The following is a 25,512-nucleotide window of genomic DNA, read 5'->3' as shown; positions in this document are numbered from 1 at the left end:
CCTCTTACAGCAGCTGCCCTTTCAAGGACAACTCCTATGAGAGCTATGGCTGACCCAAGGCCATTCCAGTAGCTGCGAGTGGAGGAATGGGGGCTCAAACCCGGTTCTTCCAGATAAGAGTCCGCACACTTAACCACTACACCAAACTGGCTCTCAAGGAGTTTAGTTGCTAGCCTTTCCACCCTTTGAATTACAACTACAGTGGCTACATTCTGTTAAAAGGGAAGGTCCAGGAAAACAGAAAAGAAACAGGAAAAAAAAAGAAAAACACTGGAAGTACACCTAACATGGATTTCCATCGTAAGAAAGACATTGTCTCGATCAATCCTATCCCTCATTTATCTGTCTCGACCCTCTGGGCTTCCTTTCCTGGAAATTCCTGTAATGGGGCCAAAAGATCAGGTGGACAGGCCTTAAATGGCAGTTAAATCGCATTTACTAGGACGTGGATGTGACCTGCCACTTCCTATTACAAATCAAGCAGGGCGGGGGGAGTTCAACATAGCATAAATTCTGCCTGCCCCCTGGGGACTTGTCATACAGAGGATTTTCAATAATATTTTCCAGCACAGATAGAAATATAGGGCATTCATAGTCTCTCTTCCTGTTAGACAGGTGAGAGATGGAATTTTTAGGACTTCAGGCCTGTCTAAAGAAGCCTTTCAACCAAGCAAAAGGCCATCTGTTGACGCTGAAGGGAACATTGTAAAATCAATCAGAAAGGTCTCAACGGGTTCAACAGAGCCTTATCTTTTCTCCAGGATGCGATTTTCCATTCGTTTCGGCTCCACCGCTGAAAACAGGCAGACGTTGGAGAAACCATCCCCTTCAGCGTGGATCCGGAGATTGATGGTTTGATCTCTGTAGCCTCCATCTGATACACTTAAGAAAAGAAGAAGAAGAAATTGGATTTATATCCCACCCTTCGCTCTGAATCTTCCTCCCCCACAACAAACCACCCTGTGAGGCGGGTGGGGCTGAGAGAGCTCTGACAGCAGCTGCCCTTTCAAGGACAACTCCTGCGAGAGCGATGGCTGACCCAAGGCCATTCCAGCAGCTGCAAGTGGAGGAGTGGGGAATCAAACCCGGTTCTCCCAGATAAGAGAGCTATGGCTGACCCAAGGCCATTCCAGCAGCTGCAAGTGGAGGAGTGGGGAATCAAACCCGGTTCTAACAGATAAGAGAGCTATGGCTGACCCAAGGCCATTCCAGCAGCTGCAAGTGGAGGAGTGGGGAATCAAACCCGGTTCTCCCAGATAAGAGAGCTCTGGCTGACCCAAGGCCATTCCAGCAGCTGCAAGTGGAGGAGTGGGGAATCAAACCCGGTTCTCCCAGATAAGAGTCTGCACGCTTAGAGCTATGGCTGACCCAAGGCCATCTCAGCAGCTGCAAGTGGAGCAGGGGGGAATCAAACCCGGTTCTCCCAGATAAGAGTCTGCACACTTAGAGCTATGGCTGACCCAAGGCCATTCCAGCAGCTGCAAGTGGAGGAGTGGGGAATCAAACCCAGATCTCTCAGATTAGAGTTCACACTCTTAATCAATACTATCTTTCAGACCGGCTCAGTTATCGTTTCGCATTGTGAGCATGCTCCTTTGTGCGTTTGTGCGAGTTTGCCTTGCCCAGTCCCCTTGAGAATAAACCCTCTGTGTTCTCTTCTGATGAGGTTTGGTTTAAATTATGTGCAGCCTCCAGCATTGCCCGAGCGTCGAAGCCCATCCAAACCCCTTCTCCCCTGGCGCAGAGAGGTGAATGTTGTCCAAAGAGCTCGGGCCATGTTCGATCAAGCGTCGGGCCTGCTCTGTAGCAGTTTCACCTCATAAAGCTGACATTGAAGACATCAGATGGAAACGATGAGATGATCAATTGCTGGCACGGCCAAGGGACCGAATGGAAAATGTTGAGAAGGATGGAACAGCGGTTCCTTTTCCAAGCAGTCTGATGGGAAACATTCGATAACCAGCCTGATACTATTGCAAACAAAGGAACAAAATAAAAATCCCATTCGTGGCTTATTAGTTACGAAGTAACACACCCACACCCACACCCAAAAGGTCAATGGAGTGCAGAGTGTGGTTGGTGAGGATTTGGGGGGAATTGCTGCGTCATACCTTAAACTACATCAGAGTTGCTGGGAAGAAGAAGAAAACATTGGATTTATATTCCGCCCTCACTCAGAGTCTCAGAGCAGCTCACAATCTCCTTTCCCTTCCTCCCCCACAACAGACACCCTGTGAGGTAGATGAAGATATTGGATTTATATCCCACCCTCCACTCCGAAGAGTCTCAGAGCAGCTCACAATCTCCTTTCCCTTCCACCCCCACAACAGACACCCTGTGAGGTAGATGAAGATATTGGATTTATATCCCGCCCTCCACTCCGAAGAGTCTCAGAGCGGCTCACAATCTCCTTTCCTTCCTCCCCCACAACAGACACCCTGTGAGGTGGGTGGGGCTGGAGAGGGTTCTCAAAGCAGCTGCCATTTCAAGGACAACCTCTGCCAGAGCTATGGCTGACCCAAGGCCATTCCAGCAGCTGCAAGTGGAGGAGTGGGGAATCCATCCCGGTTCTCCCAGATAAGAGTCCACGCACTTCACCACTACTCCAAACTGGCTCCGGGAGAGGGTGTGGCTCTATTGTAGAGCGTCTGTTTTCAATGCAGAAGGTCCCAGGTTCAATTCCTGGTGTCTCCAGTGCAAAGATGTTGGGGAACAAATTTCCTTTGCCCAAGACGTTGGAGAGCCACTGCCAGTCCAAATAATCAGTGAGGAGCTAGATGAACAGTCTGGCTTGTATAAGCAGGGCTTCTGCTGGCCATCACAGTTCTGGGAACCAGCTTGGTGGAGTTGTTAGGAGTGGTGGACTCTAATCTGGAGAACAGGGTTTGATTCCTCCCCCCCCCATGCAGCCAGCTGGGTGACCCTGGCCAGTCACAGTTTTTTTCAGAGCTCTCTCAGCCCCACCTGCCTCACAGGGTGTCAGTTGTGGAGAGAGGAAGGGAAGGAGTTTAGAAGCCTCGCCAAGAATCTGAGTGAAGGGCAGGATATAAATCCACTTCTTCTCCTCCTCCTCCTTCCTCTTTCTCTCCTCCTCCTTCTCCAAACTAAGCCCTGATACAACCCTTCCTGCCTTCCTTCTCATGATCTGCCTAATTCACAGGATCAGCGTTACTGTTGACCATCTAGCCTCTGCTTAAAAACCTCCAAGGAAGGAGAGCCCACCACCTCCCGAGGAAGCTTATTCCACTGAGGAACCGCTCTAACGGTCAGGAAGGTCTTCCTAATGTTGAGCCAGAAACTCTTCTGATATAATTCCAACCCATTGGTTCTGGTCCTACCTTCTGGGGCCACAGAAAACAATTCCACACCATCCTCTATATGCCTCATGCCATCCTCTGTAAGTCTCAGGAGTCAGTTTGGTGTAGCGGTTAAGTGCGCGGACTCTTATCTGGGAAAACCGGGTTGGATTCCCCACTCCTCCACTTGCAGCTGCTGGGATGGCCTTGGGTCAGCCATAGCTCTGGCAGAGCTGTCCTTGAAAGGGCAGCTGCTGTGAGAGCCCTCTCATCCCCACCCACCTGTTGTGTCTGTTGTTGGGGGGGGGGGAGGTAAAGGAGATTGTGACTGCTCTGAGATTCAGAGTATAGGGCAGGATATAAATCCAGTATCTTCTTCATGCCATGGTTGGGCAGGGCCATTCTGCCAGGTTTTCTCCAGAGTCTCAATGCCTGGTGACCTTCTCTGCCTCAGTACAAGCAGATCTTCCCCTAGCATCTGGATAGCTTCGGTCATGTTTGGGTGCTCCATGAGAGGAATATTATCTTACTGAACAGAGACATATGTGTGCAGTGCTCATTGTAGAAGCTCTGGAATTCCTCTGCCCTCCCCTCCTCCCTGTCAGAGGGAAGATAAACGACACGTCTGTAACTCGTTTGGCTTCTGACCTTTCTTATAATGTTCTTCACGAAGGAGCTACTTCCCATCACATCTGGGAGGCATTGCTTGGTGCACAGCCATGGGAGTCATCTGTGTTGTTCTCACACAGTGTGTCAGTCATCTGGAATAAACATCTGGAGCAGAGGTCCATCAGTGGCTATTAGCCGCAGCGTATTGATGGAACTCTCTGTCTGGGGCAGTGATGCTTTGTATTCTTGGTGCTTGGGAAGGGCACAGTGGTAGAGCTTCTAGTGTCCTGGCCCCATTGGTGGACCTCCTGATGGCACTTGGGGGTTTTTTAGCCACTGTGTGACAGATAGTGTTGGACTGGATGGGCCATTGGCCTGATCCAAAATGGCTTCTTTTATGTTCTTAGGTTTCTGGGGCAGTGATGCTCTGTATTCTGGGTGCTTCGGGGAGGTGCAGTGGGAGGGCGTCTAGTGTCCTGGCCCTTCTGATGGCCCTCCTGATGGCACCTGGTTTTTTGGCCACTGCGTGACACAGTGTTGGATTGGATGAGCCATTGGCCTGATCCAACATGGCTTCTCTTATGTTCTTAGGTTTCTGGGGCAGTGATGCTCTGTATTCTTGGTGTTTGGGGAGGGCACAGGGGGAGGGCTTCTAGTGTCCTGGCCCCACTGGTGGACCTCCTGATGGCACCTGGTTCTTTTGGCCACTGTGTGACACAGAGTGTTGGACTGGATGGGCCATTGGCCTGATCCAACATGGCTTCTCTTATGTTCTTATGTCATGCTCAGGAAATTCTGCAAAATTTCCTTAGCCATTTTTTTTTTTTTTTTTTTAGAATTGCTGAGGTTTTTATTGGGAAATATTCAATATTTGATCTTCGACACCAGTAGACCCCAGAAGTGTTCCCTCTAAGCTGAGTTAGTGTGAGCTAGCTCACATGATTTTAGCCTGTGGCTCACAAATTTTCGTCTTCGCTCAGGAAGGACGGCCCCAGAGCAAACTAATTTACGCAGTAGCCCGATTGCTCACTTAGGCCTTTAATTCCAGTAGCTTATGAAATAGAATCTTTGCTCACAAGACTCCACAGCTTAGAGGGAACATTGATCCCCAGCCTTTTTGAGCTTGTGGGCACGTCTGGAACTCTGACACAACATGGTGGGTGCAGCCGCAAAATGGCTGCCAAGGGAGGCGGAGCCAGCCACGTATATGTCTCCCACAGCTTACCTTCAGCCACACAGCGAAGGTTCTTGCGCTGTGGTGGCAGCTGCTGACAAGACAATGTTTTTAAAAATCCGTACACCCAATGAAATCTCTGATAGCCATTCAGAAGACTTGCTTGGCCAAAGCCGTGCCCCCCCCAGCTCTGCCCACTCTCTAAAAACACTTGGAAGATAGGAAGGGTGTTGGCCAGGGCCGTGGCTCCCATGGACACCCCACAGGGGACCCCCGTGCTACATTTTGACATCACTTTTCTGCTGAGCACCCCCCCCCCAATTCCCCAAGCTCTGCCCTCCCTAGACTCCACCCCTAATTCTCCATGAATTTCCCAAGCTGGAGTTGGGAAACATAGCTAAACTCAGTGGTCTTTGTACTTCCCTTGCTTCAGCCGTACCAAGGATCTAGAAGATATTGGATTTATATCCCGCCCTCCACTCCGAAGAGTCTCAGAGCGGCTCACAATCTCCTTTCCCTTCCTCCCCCACAACAAACACCCTGTGCGGTGGATGGGGCTGGAGAGGGCTTTCACAGCAGCTACCCTTTCAAGGACAACGTCTGCCAGAGCTATGGCTGACCCAAGGCCATTCCAGCAGGTGCAAGTGGAGGAGTGGGGAATCAAACCCGGTTCTCCCAGATAAAAGTCCACACACTTAACCACTACACCAAACTGGCAGCTGCATTGACATAGAATCATAGAACCATAGAATCCTAGAGTTGGAAGAAACCTCCAGGGTCATCTAGTCTAACCCCCTGCAGGAAACCCACAAGCACCTCCCCCTAAATCCACAGGATCTGCATTGCTGTCAGATGGCCATCTAGCCTCTGTTGAAAAACTTCTAAGGAAGGAGAGCCCACCACCTCCCGAGGAAGCCTGCTCCACTGAGGAACCACTCTAATCGTCAGGAAGTTCTTCCTAATGTTGAGACTAAAACTCTTTTGATTTAATTTCAGCTTCTTGGTTCCGGTCCTGCCTTCCGGAGCCACAGAAAACAATTCCACACCATCCTCTAGATGACAGCCCTTCAAGGATTTGAAGATGGTGATCATATCACCTCTCAGCCGCCTCCTCTCCAGGCTAAACATCCCCAGCTCCTCCAACCTTTCCTCGTAGGACTCGGTCTCCAGACCCCTCGCCATCTTCCTCACCCTCCTGCTGTCTCCCAGCTATGGCAATGGACTTCCGGTTGCCAAATGGCTGTTGGAGTTGGCAATTCTGTATAATTCTTACAAGTCATAAGGGCTGAGTCATTATAACCAAATATCCCAGTAGTTTTAGACCCTGGCACTTCAGAATCCCAGTTTGGGCTTCCAGTCGTTGGCTGGTACATCCTTGGGTGAGGTCTTGCTTAATAATAATAATAATAATAATAATAATAATAATAATAATAATAATAATAATAATAATAATAATAATAGATTTTATTTGTATCCCGCCCTCCCCGCATGAGCGGCTCAGGGCGGCTAACAACATTCTATACATTTACATTAATGAATAAAAACTTTAAATTTAACAATTAAAAAATCTAAACATATAAAAACCAGTTAGTATATTTAAAATACATAATTTAAGTTCATTTAAATTTATCTTTATCTGGCAGCGATAGTGATATTCTGACGCTGGTTCTGCCAGTTTAAGTAGTTCCCTAATAATGTAGATGGCGAATCCCTCATTCACAGCAATTCAGCAGTCGATGTCGGTGTATGCTTGTTTAAAAAGGACGGTCTTGCAGGCCCTGCGGAACTGGTCAAGGTTCCGCAGGGCCCGCACTTCCTCCGGAAGCTGATTCCACAGTGCAGGGGCCGCAACTGAAAAGGCCCGTGCTCTGGTGTTCTGGAGCCTGACCTCTCTTGGCCCAGGGATGGTCATTTTATTTTTTCCAACTGACCTCAGTGCCCTCTGGGGTTCATACAATATTGTAATAACCCCAGTGCCCTCTGGGGTTATTACAATATGTTACCAGCTACTGCCAATTCTGTCACTTCTTGTCCTCACTGTCACTGGTCCGACTGCTCCATCACTGGAAGCAAATAGATCTCACCAGGGGTGGAATTCTAGCAGGAGCTCTTCTGCATATTAGGCCAACCCCCCCCTCCCAATGTAGCCAATCCTCTAAGAGCTTTCAAAAAAAGAGCCTTGTGAGCTCTTGGAGGATTGGCTACATCAGGGATGTGTGGCCTAATATGTCAAAGAGCTCCTACTAGAATTCCACCTCTGGCTCTCACTCTGTATTACCGTCATCTTCTGCCGGTGGGTGCACTCATTGGATGTCTTGGCGTTGCAGCGAAACGGCAAACATCTGCTTTCCATTTTGGGGGAATCAGCACTTTGTCTCTTCGAATGCCTGGCTCTGGCCCCATCCTGTTGCATACATCGCTTCAAATCCCTCTGATGTCCCACCACCGAATGTTTCATTCCGCTTGCCCCTTGTTTTTCTCGAGAGGTTTTTGCCGAAATTAAATTTGGCACACGGTTGGGCGTTGTTCTTTCGCTGCGGCTGCAGCGGCAACCTGTAACTGATAAACTTTTTGGAAACGTGTTGCGAGCGAGACGTTTGGGAATGCTGCAGATCTTTGGCGTAGAGGAGGATGTGTTGCGTAAAAAATAATAATAAACAAACGCCCAGACATGGAGGTGATTCTTTGTATTTTTTTTATGTTTTACAATAAAGGCAGTTTTAGAAGGACAGATGTTCACGGCTCTCCAGTTTCGAATTCTGGAACAGCTGTGTACATAAGCAAGAGGAATTAAAATCAAATCACAGTGTTTCGGATCCAAGCGTCCATTTCTGCAGGGGGTGGGTTTGTAGCAGGAACTCCTTTGCAAATTAGACCACACACCCCTGATGGAGCCAACCCTCCAAGAGCTTACTGGGCTCTTAGTACAGGGTCCAGAGACAGAATTCTAGCAGGGGCTCCTTTGCATATTAGGCCACACACCCCTGATGGAGCCACTCCTCCAAGAGCTTACAGGGCTCTTAGTACAGGGTCCAGAGATAGAATTCCAGCAGGGGCTCCTTTGCATATTAGGCCACACCCCTCTGATGGAGCCAATCCTCCAAGAGCTTACAGGGCTCTTCTTACAGGGTCCAGAGATAGAATTCTAGCAGGGGCTCCTATGCATATTAGGCCACACACCCCTGATGGAGCCAACCCTCCAAGAACTTACAGGGCTCTTAGTACAGGGTCCAGGGATAGAATTCTAGCAGGGGCTCCTTTGCATATTAGGCCACACCCCCTTGATGGAGCCAACCCTCCAAGAGCTTACAGGGCTCTTCGTACAGGGTCCAGGGATAGAATTCTAGCAGGGGCTCCTTTGCATATTAGGCCACACACCCCTGATGGAGCCAACCCTCCAAGAGCTTACAGGGCTCTTCGTACAGGGTCCAGAGAAAGAATTCTAGCAGGGGCTCCTTTGCATATTAGGCCACACCCTCCTGATGGAGCCAACCCTCCAAGAGCTTACAGGGCTCTTCGTACAGGGTCCAGAGAAAGAATTCTAGCAGGGGCTCCTTTGCATATTAGGCCACACAGCCCTGATGTAGCCAATCCTCCAAGAGCTTACAGGGCTCTTATTCTAGGGCCTACTGAAAGCTCCTGGAGGATTGGCGACCTAATATGCAAAGGAGTTCCTGCTGCAAAAAAAGCCCTGGTATTGTCTACTCAGACTGGCAGCGGATCTCAGGCTAAGGTCTTTCCCATCACCTGCTGTCTGCTCCTTTAGCCATGTTGAACCTGGGACTTTCTGCATGCCTAATAGAGGCTCTTTAAGAGAGGCACAGCCCCTCCCCCTACTGTCTTCCCCACAGTCTGAATTTGGATGATTAAATCCCCAGTGTGGGGGGAATTCCCCTCTGACAAATGTAATTCAACATGTCACACATTGTGGGTTGCTATTGCACTGGAGAAGCATGGTCCATTTCCCAGTACAGAATTTGGAACTCAGCCATGACATCAGACCCTTTTGTGAATTGAATTTGACCCCAGTGAGATCTTAGAATACCACTTGGGCATCTATTGCTATAAAAGTCGAGACACGGGTAAGTAGACAGATCCTACCTGGCTCCCTGATTGCATGGCGGGTTCGAATAATCCAACTCAGGGTATTTTTTTTTGGTGTAGCAGGAACTCTTTTTGCATTCTAGGCCACACACCCCTGATGTAGCCAATCCTTCAAGAGCTTACAGTAGGCCATGTATTAAGAACCCTGGAAACTCTTGGAGGATTGGCTACAGCAGAGGTGTGTGGCCTAATATGCAAAGGAGTTCCTGCTATTAAAAAAGCCCTGATCCAACTCATCAATATCTCTGCGTAAATATTTGCCAGCAGTGATGATTAAAAAACATCAGGGCTAAATTTCTCAAATATGTATAGATGATGAGACCCGCCTGTGAGATCTTCTTACAAAAACGTTAAGGAAAACATTCAGGTACGGGGAAAGAAACAACCTCGTGTCTTTTATTCCTTACAGGTTTTCAAGATTACACATTTCCAAGGGATGCAGACTTTAGAATTCAATCAGGGCAAATATAATCGGCTTTTGGCCATTATCCTGAATTGCGGGTTTGAGAAGAGCCAATTCCAGCTGCCTTGAATTAATATTTAGGTTCCCATCCTTTGTGGGGTGGGGGGGGGGAAGGGTGGTCCTCAGAACAGATACTTTCTGTTTGATAGAACAGCTTTTGTCCAAGAGAAGAAATGTCTGTTTTTAATGCAAATGCTTACAAGAACATTGCAGTAGAAACCTTTCTTGTCTCTGGTGGGGCTGATCTATAGCATCAACAGCTGTATCTTGATTTGCTTTCTCAAGTGAGAATCTGAGAAATGGGGGGAGGGGGATGAACTACAAACCACACCTCAATACCTGTTAGCAGATAGATTAAGGGCAAGAAGAGGGAATGAATAGTTTTTTAAAAGCCCAAGGTCACTCAGCAAGCATCCGGGGCAATGGCAAGCCGCAAGCCAGTTTGGTGTAGTGGTTAAGTGTGCGGACTCTTATCTGGGAGAACTGGGTTTGATTCCCCACTCCTCCACTTGCACCTGCTAGCATGGCCTTGGGTCAGCCATAGCTCTGGCAGAGGTTGTCCTTGAAAGGGCAGCTGCTGTGAGAGTCCTCTCCAGCCCCACCCACCTCACAGGGTGTCTGTTGTGGGGGAGGAAGGTAAAGGAGATTGTGAGCCGCTCTGAGACTCTTCGGAGTGGAGGGCAGGATATAAATCCAATATCATCATCATCATCATCATCATCATCATCATCATCATCATCATCATCATCATCATCATCATCATCATCATCATCATCTGTTCTGGAGAGCCAATGTTGGTGTGGTGGTTAAGTGTGCGGACTCTTATCTGGGAGAACCGGGTTTGATTCCCCACTCCTCCACTTGCAGCTGCTGGAATGGCCTTGGATCAGCGATAGCTCTAAGTGTGCAGACTCTTATCTGGGAGAACCGGGTTGGATTCCCCACTCCTCCACTTGCACCTGCTAGCATGGCCTTGGGTCAGCCATAGCTCTGGCAGAGGTTCTCCTTGAAAGGGCAGCTGCTGTGAGAGCCCTCTCCAGCCCCACCCACCTCCCAGGGTGTCTGTTGTGGGGGAGGAAGGGAAAGGAGATTGTGAGCCGCTCTGAGACTCTTCGGAATGGAGGGAGGGATATAAATCCAATATCTTCATCTACCTCACAGGGTGTCTGTTGTGGGAGAGGAAGGAAAAGGAGATTGTGAGCCGCTCTGAGACTCTTTGGAGTGGAGGGCGGGATATAAATCCAATATCTTCATCTTCCTCACAGGGTGTCTGTTGTGGGGGAGGAAGGGAAAGGAGATTGTGAGCCGCTCTGAGACTCTTCGGAGTGGAGGGCAGGATATAAATCCAATATCTTCTTCTTCTTCATCTGCCCTGATTGGGATGACTCGGGTTAGCCCAGTCTCATCAGATCTTAGAAGCTAAGCAGGGTCGTCCCTAGTTAGTATGAGGATGGAGGACCACCAAGGAAGTCCAGGGTTGCTATGCTGAGTCAGGCAATGGCAAACCACCTCTGAATGCCTTTTGCCTTGAAAACCCTGCAAAGTGACCATAAGTCAGTTGGGACAGGACGGGACTTTCCACCCACCCTAGTTAACCTTAGTTAGTATGAGGATGGGGGACCACCAAGGAAGTTCAGGGTTGCTATGCTGAGTCCGGCAATGGCAAACCACCTCTGAATGCCTTTTGCCTTGAAAACCCTGCAAAGTGACCGTAAGTCAGTCGGGACAGGACGGGACTTTCCACCCACCACCACCACCTCTGTCCCCCTCCTGTAACAGTTCCCCTTCCCCGTTGAGCTGCCGAAGAGCACTTTTCTCCCCCGGCACCAAACATTCCAAAGCCCTGAGCTTCTCGAAACAGCTGCCTCGAAAACAAACACATGCACACACACACACACAGAGAGAAGAAAATCAACCTGCCAGAAGAAAATGCTTTCTTCCTCACCCCTAAAATTATTTTGGCCCGTGACCAGTTATATTCAGTTTTTTTGGATCCATTACAGGTGTCTTGTCCAATATGTCATAACTCATCAGTGTTATAAATATGCGCTGCGCGCTCTTGGAAAGAGGAGCGCCACGGCGATCCAGCGGAAAACAGAGCTTTACTTGTGTGCCTACTTCGCATCGTGATTTTTCAATAGGCTCCAGAAACGTCGTGGGCAGGAAAGAATGGCTGCCCTTGTTTGCTCTTGTAGCTGTGGCAATACGAAGGCTCGCGCAGCCTAGAACGCGACGAGTCGGGTTTCGTTTTCCCAACTTATGTATCCAAACATGGAATGTTTGTTTTCCGTTGAGGGCCCTTGTGTGCCCACGTTGATGATTTACTTGCAATTAAACACGAGCCGTATTCCGAATGTTTTGTCAACGTTCTTCATCTGATGGACAGCTAACCATGAATGACTGTTAGAGCATGTTCAGAATTCGATGGTGGAGATTAATTTTAGGGTTGCCAGCCTCCAGGTTGGTGGCTGAGAATACCCTGGAATTAGAGAAGAGAAGAAGAGATTGGATTTATGCCCCACTCTTCACTACCCAAAGGAGTCTCACAGAGAGGCTTACACATCTCCTTTTTCCTTCCCCGCCCCACAACAGACACCCTGTGAGGTAGGTGAGGCTGAGAGGGCTCTCACAGCAGCTTCCCTCTCAAGGATAGCCTCTGCCAGAGCTATGGCTGACCCAAGACCATGCTAGCAGGTGCAAGTGGAGGAGTGGGGAATCAAACCCGGTTCTCTCATATAAGAGTCCGCACACGCAGCCACTACACCAAACTGGCTCTCCTTGTGTGCCCACGTTGATGATTTACTTGCAATTAAACATGAGCCGTATTCTGAATGTTTCGTCAGCATTCTTCATCTGATGGACAGCTAACCATTAATGACTGTTAGGGCATGTTCAGAATTCGATGGTGGAGATTAATTTTAGGGTTGCCAGCCTCCAGGTTGGTGGCTGAGAATACCCTGGAATTAGAGAAGAGAAGAAGAGATTGGATTTATACCCCACCCTTCACTACCCAAAGGAGTCTCACAGAGAGGCTTACAAATCTCCTTTTCCTTTCCCGCCCCACAACAGACACCCTGTGAGATAGGTGGGGCTGAGAGAGCTCTGACAGAAACTGCTTTTGAGAGGAACAGCCTTGAGAGAACTTGCAGCTGACCCAAGGTCACCTCAGCAGGTGCAAGTGGAGGAGTGAGGAATCAAACCCGGTTCTCTCAGATAAGAGTCCACGCACTTAACCACAACACCAAACTGGCTTTCTGACCGCTGAGATACAGAGCTCTAGGGATGCCAGCCTACAGAGATCAGTTCCACTGGAGAAAATGGCTGCTTGGGAGGGTGGAGTCTGTGGCATCGTATCCCACTGAGGTCCCTGCCTTCCCCACGTTTCACACCTCCCTGGTCTCCAGGAATTTCCCAACCCAAAGCTGGCAACCATAGATTTATATGATGTCTTCCTCAAGCAGTTGACGAAACAGAAATGTATTTTGAAAAAAAAACAACAATACCCAATTCAAACCAACAGAACTAAAATGGACAAACCTACGGCCATAGGGTCAAAACAGTCAGTTATTTCCAGGGGTGGGATTCTAGCAGGAGCTCCTTTGCATCTTAGACCACACGCCCCTGATGTAGCCACTCCTCCAAGAGCTTTCGAGGCTCTTCTTTGTAAGCTCTTGGAGGATTGGCTACATCAGGGGTGTCTGGCCTAATATCTAAAGGAGCTCTTGCTAGAATTCCACCCCTGGATATTTCTGACTGAAAGTCTTATTATCCCTGGCTCTAAAGAGGTCCGACTGTCCTCTACAAGGGCCAGGACCTTTTCAGTCTTGGCCCCAATCTGGTGGAATGCTCTGCCTGAAGACACCAGGGCCCTGTGAGATCTTTTACAGTTTCTCAGGGCCTGGCTTTCACCTAAGGACACCGATGGTTGTCGAGCTGGCACCTCTCGGCAAGAGCCAGTTTGGTGTAGTGGTTAAGTGTGCAGACTCTTATCTGGGAGAACCGGGTTGGATTCCCCACTCCTCCGCTTGCAGCTGCTGGAATGTCCTTGGGCTAGCCATAGCTCTGGCAGGAGTTGTTCTTGAAAGGCAGCTGCTGTGAGAGCCCTCTCAGCCCCACCCACCTCACAGGCTGTCTGTTGTGGGGGAGGAAGGGAAAGGAGATTGTGAGCCGCTCTGAGACTCTTTGGAGTGGAGGGCGGGATATAAATCCAATATCTTCATCTACCTCACAGGGTGTCTGTTGTGGGGGAGGAAGGGAAAGGAGATTGTGAGCCGCTCTGAGACTCTTTGGAGTGGAGGGCGGGATATAAATCCAATATCTTCATCTACCTCACAGGGTGTCTGTTGTGGGGGAGGAAGGGAAAGGAGATTGTGAGCCGCTCTGAGACTCTTCGGAGTGGAGGGCGGGATATAAATCCAATATCTTCATCTACCTCACAGGGTGTCTGTTGTGGGGGAGGAAGGGAAAGGAGATTGTGAGCCGCTCTGAGACTCTTTGGAGTGGAGGGCGGGATATAAATCCAATATCTTCATCTACCTCACAGGGTGTCTGTTGTGGGGGAGGAAGGGAAAGGAGATTGTGAGCCACTCTGAGACTCTTCGGAGTGGAGGGCGGGATATAAATCCAATATCTTCATCTACCTCACAGGGTGTCTGTTGTGGGGGAGGAAGGGAAAGGAGATTGTGAGCCGCTCTGAGACTCTTTGGAGTGGAGGGCGGGATATAAATCCAATATCTTCATCTACCTCACAGGGTGTCTGTTGTGGGGGAGGAAGGGAAAGGAGATTGTGAGCCGCTCTGAGACTCTTCGGAGTGGAGGGCGGGACATAAATCCAATATCATCATCATCTTCTTCTTCTCTCTCCTCAGTACGCTTTTCAAGGGTTCCCCTACGCCCGATGTAGCATCTGAAATTTGGACCTGCAGTGATTGAATAAGATGCCATTGGGACCGTAATCTGGTTTTTTTTAGCTGAAATTTGGTTTTATTAGTTGAATGACTGTTTTTATAAGCTATCGTACATTGTGTATAGCCCGGCACTGGCCAGGATAGGGCCAGTGAATAAAGCTGAATAACTATTATCAATTAATTAATCAATTATCAATCCTCACATGCATCTAGCAAGCCTCACGGCAAAGGCTCGTCCATCATTTCGGAACGTTTGACAGGCGTTCACAAAAATGTTTGCCGTCAGCAGTTGAATCGGAACGCAGGGTAGCGGACGGAACGAACATCGAAAGAATTGGGGATTTGGTTAAACGTGCTTTACTACGATTAGGGTTTGTAGAATCTTTCGGGCTCAAGTGCCGTGTTCTACTGGAGAAAGTTTTCCTTCCAGACGTTTCGTTCTCAGCTGTGGAGAACATCCTCAGTGGCGTTGCAGCCGGAGCAGGCGCTCTGACCTTCTTGGCTGCTGTGCAGTGAGTGAGCCCGAAAGATTCTACAAACCCTAACGATGACGCCAGCCGTGAAAACCTGAAATCTTTGGTGCTTTACTATGCTTTGTGTTCTGGTGTTTTTTTTGTACAGAGCATCGGCTGTGATGACTACCTGGGCTCCGATAAGGTGGTGGATAAGTGTGGGATCTGCGGCGGAGACGACACCGCCTGCAAAGTCGTGTCCGGAGTCTTCAAGCACACGTTGACCAACCTCGGATACCATAAAATTGTCGAAATCCCAGAGGGCGCCACGAAAATCAACATCACTGAGATGTCCAAGAGCAACAACTACTTGGGTAAGTTAGATTTCGCGCGACGTACATCTCGCTCAATATTGTTGACACTGAATGAGTCTCCCGGTCTTGGGCAGGTCTTTTCTCGTAATGGCCACTGGAAATGGTTTCCACGGTTCCTTTGGATTTCTGGATTTTTTTTCTTCTTCCCACTGATCCCTGGGGGATGCATGTTTTTGCTGTCCTTGTCTATCTTTTGTCCTCGTCAGCATCTATACACATGTTGCCTTGAGCAACCTGCTGAGGAAATCTTTTGCGCATCTACCCATATCATCGCTTCCAGATTCAAGGTTGCCAACTCTAGGCTGGGGAAGATCTGGAGAGCTGGGAGGCGGAGCTGGAGGAGGATGTGGTTCAGAGAGGGGAGGAATGATGCCATTCGATCCACCCTTCAGCGCTGCCGTTTTCTTTAAGGGAATTGGTCTTGGTCGTCTGGAGATCAGCTGCGATAGCGGGGGATCTCCAGGCGTGAACATACATCCAGCTCAGTAGAAGGAGAGACAGATGCTGGAAATGTAAAAAACATGAAGGTTCTTTCTTTCATATGTGGTGGACTTGTGAAAAAGCGAAAGAATTTTGAAGGATGATACAATAAGAAACCTCCAAAATTTTGGGTTATGACTTTAAGAAAAATGCAGAGACTTTTTTGCTTGGATTACAATTAGAAAAATTTCCAAAGGAAGACAGGACTTTAATTTGGTACTTGCTCTCAGCTGCTAGGACATTGTATGCGCAGCTGTGGAAACAAGGAAAAATACCAGAAAAATGGGATTGGATTATGAAAGTTTTATTGTGGAGTGAGATGGACAAACTAACTAGAACTTTAAGAGACTATGATTTAGATATATTCAAAAAGGAGTGGAAGAAATTCAAAGGATATATGGAGAAAGAGTGGAATGTAAAAAGACATTGGACAATTTTTTAGTAGTAGTGAGAAAAGAAAAATATTGAACTTTGATCAATTAGCGGTACCTTTAGTATTGAATTTAAATTTATAACTTCGGGGAAGTCAAATATTAGAGGGAGGGGGGGTTGAAATATCATATGGGTTAGCATAGATAAGATACAATTAAGTTTTGTAACCATATGTTATTAATAAATTGTTAAAACACAGAAGGAGAGACAGATGCTGAGTAACAAAGGGAATTAAAAGAGGAGGCAAGTTACATATACCCCAAGTTGGGCAAGTTTTAGACCTTTTCCTTATTAAACTGGAATGCAGAGAAATTGGAACTCAGGGCAGAGCGAAATCCTGAATTTATAAAGAAATTAAACCCCCCCTCCCCCAAAAAACCTGCTTCTCTGCCACTGAAATAAAGGTCAAGGTCATCCCCTGTATAAGCACCGGTCGTTTCCGACTCTGGGGTGACGTAGCATCATGACGTTTCACGGCAGAGTTTTGGGTGGTTTGCCGTTGCTTTTCCCAGTCATCTACACTCCCCCCCCCCCGCCAGCAAACTGGGTGCTCATTTTACCAACCTCAGAAGGATGGAAGGCTGAGTCAACCTTGAGCCGGGTACCTGAACCCAGCTTCCGCCAGGATCGAACTCAGGTCGTGAGCAGAGAGCCTGGACTGCAGTCTCTCTCTCGGCTTGACTTGGCGAACGAAGATTTAAGAAGGGTGCAGTAGTCCACGTCTGCTGCAGGCTCGCTGGTGGCTGACAAGACCAATGCGGGACAGGCAGGTCCGGCCACAGTGGCTGCAGGGAAAAGTCTGATTTGGGGTTGGTGCTGTAGCAGTGCGATTCTTCCTCGATTTCCTTTTGTCCTCAAGATCAGCTATGCGTGCGTTCTCAAAGGAAGAGACAGCCAGGTGGATGGTGTCTCCATGCTTTGCGATCTGAGGCTAGGTCAGACCACTGGTGATGGTTGATGCAACAGGTGCCAAGGGATTTCTTCAAGGAGTCCTTGTACCTCTTCTTTGGTGCCCCTCTATTTCGATGGCCGGTGGAGAGTTCGCCATACAGGGCAATCTTGGGAAGGCGGTGGTTTTCCATCCTGGAAATATGCCCTGCCCAGCGCAGCTGCGTCTTCAACAGCAGTGCCTCGATGCTTATAACCTCCGCCTGCTTGAGGACTTCAGTGTTGGTCACAAAGTCACTCCAGTGGATGTTGAAGATGGTGCGAAGGCCCCCCCGCCAGCAAACTGGGTGCTCATTTTACCAACCTCGGAAGGATGGAAGGCTGAGTCAACCTTGAGCCGGGTACCTGAACCCAGCTTCCGCCAGGATCGAACTCAGGTCGTGAGCAGAGAGCCTGGACTGCAGTACTGCAGCTTTAAATAACCCTTTTAAAAATCAACGCTGTGTCTGAGATATAGATTGTAGGGTTATCAGATCCCTCCTTGCCACTGGTGGGGGATGGGAGGGTAGGGTTGTCAGATGCAGGTGAGCAATACCTGGATATTTGGGGGGTGGAGTTTGGGACCTCTGTGGGGTACAGTGCCACAGAGTCCACCCTCCAAAGCATCAATTTTCTCCAGGGGAACTCATCTCTGTCGTCTGGAGATGAGGTGTAATTCCAGGGGATCCCCAGGTCGCACCTGGAGGCTGGCCTCCCTATAAAAACCAACTTTCTCCACAGTGGATTGCAGCTGGTGAAAGTGGGAAATGTGTGGTGTGTATTTATAGTGTAAGTGAACCTTCTGTATGCAGCCACGCCAGGGGTGGAATTCTAGCAGGAGCTCCCTTTGCATATTAGGCCACGCCCCCCTGATATAGCCAATCCTCCAAGAGCTTGCAAGGCTCTTTTTTGGAGGGTTGGCTCCATCAGGTGTGTGTGGCCTAATATGCAAAGGAGCCCCTGCTAGAATTCTATCTCTGGACCCTGTACTAAGAGCCCTGGAAGCTCTTGGAGGGTTGGCTCCATCAGTGGGGTGTGGCCTAATATGCAAAGGAGCCCCTACTAGAATTCTATCTCTGGACCCTGTACTAAGAGCCCTGGAAGCTCTTGGAGGGTTGGCTCCATCAGGGGTGTGTGGCCTAATATGCAAAGGAGCCCCTGCTAGAATTCTATCCCTGGACCCTGTACTAAGAGCCCTGTAAGCTCTTGGAGGGTTGGCTCCATCAGAGGGGTGTGGCCTAATATGCAGAGGAGCCCCTGCTAGAATTCTATCTCTGGACCCTGTACTAAGAGCCCTGTAAGCTCTTGGAGGGTTGGCTCCATCAGGGGTGTGTGGCCTAATATGCAGAGGAGCCCCTGCTAGAATTCTATCTCTGGACCCTGTACTAAGAGCCCTGGAAGCTCTTGGAGGGTTGGCTCCATCAGGGGTGTGTGGCCTAATATGCAGAGGAGCCCCTGCTAGAATTCTATCTCTGGACCCTGTACTAAGAGCCCTGGAAGCTCTTGGAGGGTTGGCTCCATCAGGGGTGTGTGGCCTAATATGCAAAGGAGCCCCTGCTAGAATTCTATCCCTGGACCCTGTACTAAGAGCCCTGTAAGCTCTTGGAGGGTTGGCTCCATCAGAGGGGTGTGGCCTAATATGCAGAGGAGCCCCTGCTAGAATTCTATCTCTGGACCCTGTACTAAGAGCCCTGTAAGCTCTTGGAGGGTTGGCTCCATCAGGGGTGTGTGGCCTAATATGCAAAGGAGCCCCTGCTGGAATTCTATCTCTGGACCCTGTACTAAGAGCCCTGTAAGCTCTTGGAGGGTTGGCTCCATCAGTGGGGTGTGGCCTAATATGCAAAGGAGCCCCTACTAGAATTCTATCTCTGGACCCTGTACTAAGAGCCCTGTAAGCTCTTGGAGAATTGGCTCCATCAGAGGTGTGTGGCCTAATATGCAAAGGAGCCCCTGCTAGAATTCTATCCCTGGACCCTGTACTAAGAGCCCTCTAAGTTCTTGGAGGATTGGCTCCATCAGGGGTGTGTGGCCTAATATGCAAAGGAGCCCCTGCTAGAATTCTATCTCTGGACCCTGTACTAAGAGCCCTGTAAGCTCTTGGAGGGTTGGCTCCATCAGGGGTTTGTGGCCTAATATGCAAAGGAGCCCCTGCTAGAATTCTATCTCTGGACCCTGTACGAAGAGCCCTGTAAGCTCTTGGAGGGTTGGCTCCATCAGGGGGGTGTGGCCTAATATGCAAAGGCGCTCCTGCCATAATTCCACTCCTGAGCTGTACCCGCATTACCCTTCAGCGTCAGCACGGAGACTCGCTGTTTGAATTACGAGGCCTGACGGGCGGAGCATTTGCTTAAAAATGAACCCATGTGCAACAGGTTTTTCAAATCTTCGCCTCGGGGTTGGCACCAAGAAAGCCTCGGGAACTCTGGGGATTGTGCAAAGCCTGGGAAAACCGGAGGCTTGGTTTTATTTATTTGCTTTTCCCAGACCTGCCAGTGGGCGCATCGCTTTTTAAAGAATAGGAACGTTACTGTTTTTCGGCAGCATTCCGTCCCCAGAATACCGCTGCATGTTCAGCTCCACATTAATTGTTACCAAATGTCCCTTATAATAGCCCTTTTATGATTTACTCTGTCTTGTTCATTGGCCTGGGGTCTTTTAATTGGTTTGTCTGGCAATGAGACTATCAAAATGCTTTGTGTTAAAGTTGCAGCTTTTGTAAGGCTTGGTAGAAGGGAGAGGCCGTGGCTCAGCGGCAGAGCATTTGCTTGGTGCGCAGAAGGTCCCCGGTTCCATCCCCAATATCATCAGTGGAAAGAACCACGAGGGAGTAAGTGATACAAAAGACCTCCGCTTGATACCCCAGACAGCTGCTGCCATTCTGAGTTGACAGTTCTGACTTTGATGGACCAAGGGTCTGCTTCAGTATAAGGCAGCTTTATGTGTTCGTAAGAACATGAGAGAAGCCATGTTGGATCAGGCCAGTGGTCCCTCCAGTCCAACACTGTGTCATGCAGTGGCCAAAACCCAGGATCCCTCAAAAGGTCCACCAAGGGGGCCAGAATTCCAGAAACCCTCCCCTTGTTGCCGCCAAGCCCCAAGAAGACAGAGCATCCCTGGCCCAGACATAAGAACATAAGAAAAGTCATGTTGGACCAGGCCAATGACTGACCCAATCTAACACTCCGTGTCACACAGTGGCCAAAACCCAGGTGCCATCGGGAGTTTCATATTTCAGAGTTGATCATCTTCTGAAGATGATTCTTGGAAACTAGGTGCTTGTCGTTTGTCTGCTTGCTCATTGCATGCTACATGCTGGAACTATAGCAGGTTACTTTAAGGTGGACTTCATTGTTCATTTTCCAGACTTGGTACAAGCAGAAATTTCTTCTTCTTCCTTCTTCCTCCTATATATATATAGTTTTGGTATCCTATTTTATATGTTCTCCATATACCAGTAAAGGTACTGAAAGTATATTTGTCCTCACCCACCTAAAGTGTGGAGAGGTAGAAACATCTCAATTTCTAGATTGAAACATCTAGATTTGCCCCCATGCCTACGGCAACTGGTCTAACTTATCCTACAGATGGTTCTTGTTGTCTAAATAGCAAAGGTTCATTAGATGCCTAAGAGAACCTCATGGATCCTCTCCAATCAATGCTTCATCTGCTGTAAACAGACCATAAAATTAAGATACAAGAATGCATTTTCTCACAAATGTTTTCTCCCAAACGTTAAATCCATCTTACAGTGAACCCAAATGCTGGCTATTTAAAAAAACTGGCATGCATTTTCTTTAGCTAGATGTTTCCTTCTCATCTCATTTTTTAAAAAAAATTCAACTCTGATTCTGAACAGCATGCTTTGTATCCATAGGTTACAAAAAAAAAGTTATGCACGGAACAGAGTTGTGTATTACCTGCTTTGGCTGCTATTATTCTTGCCAGCCGTTCGTTCTTCCTCGTGAATCCACCCTCCAAAGGTGTCGTTTTCTCCAGGGGAACTGATATATGTTGTTGGGACTGTGGCTCACTGGTAGGGCATCTGCTTATTTATTTTATTTTATTTATTTATTTGTAATTTATATCCCGCCCTTCCCACCAGGTGGCTCAGGGCGGCTTACAACATGTAAAATCTAACATAAAAATATAAAATTATGCATAAAAATTAAGCATTCACAATTTACCTACTAAAAATCTAACAATCACATAGTTATACTTAAAACATTCAAGACATATGGCGGTCTTGCAGCTACACTCAGTTTCAACTTCAGTGCTGGTTAGTTGCTTAGCATGCAGAGGCCCCCCAGTTCAATCCTTGGCATCTCCAGTTAAATGAATCAGGCAGGAGATGATGGGAAAAAGCTCAGCCTGAGACCCTGGAGAGCCGCTTCCAATCTGAGTAGACAAGACTGACCTTGATGGGTAGGGTTGCCAATCCCCAGGTGGGGGCAGGGAATCCCCCGGTTTGGAGTTCTTGCCCCCACTTCAGGGTCATCAAAAAGCAGGGGGAGGGGAGGGAAATGTCTGCTGGGAACACTATTATTCCCTATGGAGACTTATTCTCATAGAAAATAATGGATAATTGATCCATAGGTGTCTGGGGCTTGGGGGGCTGTTTTTTGAGGCACCAAATTTTCAGTATAGCATCTGGTGCCTCTCCCCAAAATGTCCCCCAAATTTCAAAAAGATTGGACCACGGTGTCCAATACTATGAACCCCAAAAGAAGGTGCCCCTATCCATTATTTCCTGTGGAAGGAAGACACTTTAAAAGGTGTACGGTCCCTTTAAATGTGATGGCCAGAGCTCTCTTTGAAGTTCAATTATGCTTGTCAGATCCTTGCTCCTGGCTCCACCCCCAATGTCTCCTGGCTGCGCTCCCAAAGTCCCCAGATATTTCTTGAATTGGACTCGGCAACCCTATTGATGGGCCAAGGGCCTGATTCAGCAGAAGGCAGATTCAAGTGTGTTCGTGTGCGTCTAGTGGAGAACAGATGTAATTTAGGGGGATTGCCAGGCCTTACCTGGAGCTTGGCAATCGTAATACTCTTCCAGTCTTTCTGGATCCATGCCTAACAATCTGGAGCTTCCTTGTGGCTTCATCAGAGCTCCGGTGATCTCCAACACTTTGCATGCAGCTTGAAGATAGAGAGTCTTTGATCTGCCAGCAAATATCTGTTCAATGCTGGATCCAGATTTGCCAGACGGGCTTCTTGTCATTCCTCTCATCAGGTGTATGTTTGTTCTCAAGAACATTGACTTGGATGGAGTCACTCAGACTGCCAAGTTGCACTGAGATGAATCCGTAATCTGGGTTGAATAGACGCCAAGGACCAGGAAAAAGGAGATTTCCTGGCAGACTATGAAGTGCTAACTAACCAGGGATCCAGGTCGTCCAGCATCCTGTCTCACACGGTGGCCAACCAGTTCCTCTGGAGGGCCAACAACAGGGCAGAGATGTCGAGGCCTTCATAAGAATATCAGAAGAGCCTGGCTGGATCAGACCAGTGCTCCATCTAGTCCAGCATCCTCTCTCACATGGTGACCAACCAGTTCCTCTGGAGGGCCAACAACAAGGCATAGAGGCCAAGACTTCCATAAGAGCATAAGAAGAACCTGGCTGAATCAGACCAGTGGTCCACCTTGTCCAGCGTCCTGTCTCAAAGAGTGGCCAACCAGTTCCTCTGGAGGGCCAACAACAAGGCACAGAGACTGAGGCCTTCATAAAAGCAGAAGAAAACCCTGCTGAATCAGACCTGTGGTCCATCTTGTCCAGGGCTTTTTTGGTAGAAAAAGCCCAGCAGGAACTCATTTGCATCTTAGGCAACATCCCGTGACGTCACCACTGCTTCACATATGGCTTTTTTGTAGAGAAAGCCCAGCAGGAACTCGTTTGCATATTAGGCCACACTCCCTGATGCCCAGCCAGCAGGAACTGTATTCCTGTGTGTTCCTGCTCAAAAAAAGCCCTTATCTTGTCCAGCGTCCTGTCTCAAAGAGTAGCCAACCAGTTCCTCTGGAGGGCCAACAACAGGGCAGAGGCCGAGGCCTTCCCCTGAGAAGAACCTCAGAAGAGTCCTGCTGGATCAGACCAGGGAGGGTCCATCTAGCCCAGCCTCCTGTCTCACACTGTGGCCAACCAGATCTTCTGAATGGCCAACAACAGGGCAGAGAGGCTGAGGCCTTCCCCTGAGAAGAACATCAGAAAAGCCCTGCTGGATCAGACCAGGGAGGGTCCATCTAATCCAGCCTCCTGTCTCACACAGGGGCCAACCAGTTCCTCTGAAGGGCCAAGAACAGGGCACAGAGGCCGAGGCCTTCCCCTGAGAAGAACATCAGAAGAGCCCTGCTGGATCAGACCAGGGAGGGTCCATCTAGTCCAGCATCCTGTCTCACACAGTGGCCAACCATTTCCTCTGGAGGGCCAACAACAAGGCACAGAGGCCGAGGCCTTCATAAGAACATCAGAAGAGCCCTGCTGGATCAGACCAGTGGTCCATCTGATCCATTGTCCTGTCTCACACAGTGGTCAACCAGTTCCTCTGCATGGCCAACAGCATGACAGAGAGTCCAAGATGTTCCCCCGATGTTCCCTCCTGGCTCTAGGATTCACAGGATTAGTGCCTCTGAATGTTTGCTAGCATACTCAGCACCAATACTTCACTGCAAGGGTCGCTTTAAGCAGTCTGCAATTTAACGTAAAGGTTCTGGGCTTTACCAAACCAGAGAATCCAAGAAATAGAACTGCTCTACTGCAAACTTATATGGTTCCCCACCTGAAACTACTTCTTTCCCAGGATATGATCTTATTGCAAGTGTTCCAGAATGTTACATATTTGTTTTAACCAGGCTTCATTTTGTAGAAAAATAGCTGGTGGAGCTCATTAGCATATGCCGTCACCACCCCACCATTGAAAAGCTAGAGATCCAGCCAGCCCAAGCAAGCCTCACTCATCTGGGGCACTCCTTGGCCGCCCCCTCTCCAGTCAAAAGGCCAGCAAGCCACTCACTGCCCAGAATCACATCAGAAGTGGAGAAAGGGTGGCGTGGGCTTCTCCAGGGGTTAATGAGGGCTGCTGGAGGTGTGTGACAAAGCTCCTGGTGACTGGCTGGCTGCCTGCTCTCCTAATCCAGGGATTATTATGCAACTGCACCTACTATTCAGTGGACAAGATAGGTAGGTGGGGAGGAGGGGAGCATAAAAAAAGTTCAAGAGCTGTGCTCCTGTGAGCTCCTGCTGAAGTCAAGGCCTGGTTTTAACCAAGACCATGCTAGGCAATGTATATTCTTAGAGAGGGTTACTTGGGTGGTGAACCAGAGTACGACGTCCATCACTATACTGAAACATCGCATTGATCGGTTGCTACCAAATCGACAGTTGAAACTTTTAACAAGATGCAAGAGTTCCGGCCCTGTTCAAACGGAATGTAAAAACTGAACAGGAAACTTGTCGCCTGACAAGTTTTTTTTTAATTTTTATTTCAGTTTAAATTTTGATTTTATTTAAATTAAATGATTAAGTTTTTATTTTATTTAAATTTAAGTTTTTTTAAAAAAATTTATTCTTGCTGTTCCCGATGGAAAAAAAAGAAAACTGATGTTCTGGCCGAGGCAGAATGTCTTTTCAACCTAGAACACAAACGGAGTCTAGTAATTCTGCACTTGAGCACTTTTTATTAGAGCGTGAGAGTTAAAGATTCCAAGTGCCGCCAACTGCTTAGGACTGTAGTTAGGACAGAAGGGGGTGGGCACAGGGTAAAACATTTTGCTGAAGCAAATCTCCTCCTCTGTTGACTTCGCAAGGTAGGTGCCATTATTTCCTCCCCGGCTGCTTTATCTTCCTTCTTTTGAGATGTGGTCCCATTGGTAGGGTTGTCAATCTCCAGGTGGAGCCTGGGGATCTCCTATCCAGACTACACAGATAATTTCCTCTGGAGAAAATGACTGCTTTGGAGGGTGGACTCTATGGCTCTGTATCCTGCTGAGGTCCCGCCCCTCCCCAAACCCCGCCCACCCCAGGCTCCACCCCCCAAATTCCCAGGTATTTCCCAACCCAGAGCTAACGGCCTTACTGATTGGTGATCTCACCCAGTCCAGGATCATACAATGATCGTGATGACATCTGGACCATATGTAGCCAATCAGATTTGGCTGCTTGATGACGTCATCCAGAGCAATCGGGGGCGACAGAAGGGAACATGCAAACATTCTCACAAAAGCATGCCAGGAAGGATGTTTTGAGCCTCTATGAAAAATGGGGAAAAAATTGGTTTGCCTCTCAAGACTGAGACCAGTT

The 25,512-nt window shown here is 48.5% G+C and overlaps 1 protein-coding gene across 1 annotated transcript in view; it reads left to right on the top strand.

The window, feature by feature from the left end:
• The window catches only part of THSD4 (thrombospondin type 1 domain containing 4), a 434,172-nt gene that overhangs the window by 306,019 nt on the left and 102,641 nt on the right, over positions 1-25,512 (top strand). The window contains exon 7 of the mRNA XM_060259859.1: positions 15,175-15,379. Within this exon, the coding sequence (XP_060115842.1) occupies positions 15,175-15,379 (205 nt within the window). The remainder of the gene's footprint in view (positions 1-15,174; positions 15,380-25,512) is intronic.

Source organism: Heteronotia binoei, chromosome 19 (assembly GCF_032191835.1).
Source record: "Heteronotia binoei isolate CCM8104 ecotype False Entrance Well chromosome 19, APGP_CSIRO_Hbin_v1, whole genome shotgun sequence".
Lineage (NCBI taxonomy): Eukaryota > Metazoa > Chordata > Lepidosauria > Squamata > Gekkonidae > Heteronotia > Heteronotia binoei.
Note: the sequence above shows the minus strand (reverse complement) of the source record. Positions and strands in the feature narration are given on the sequence as shown.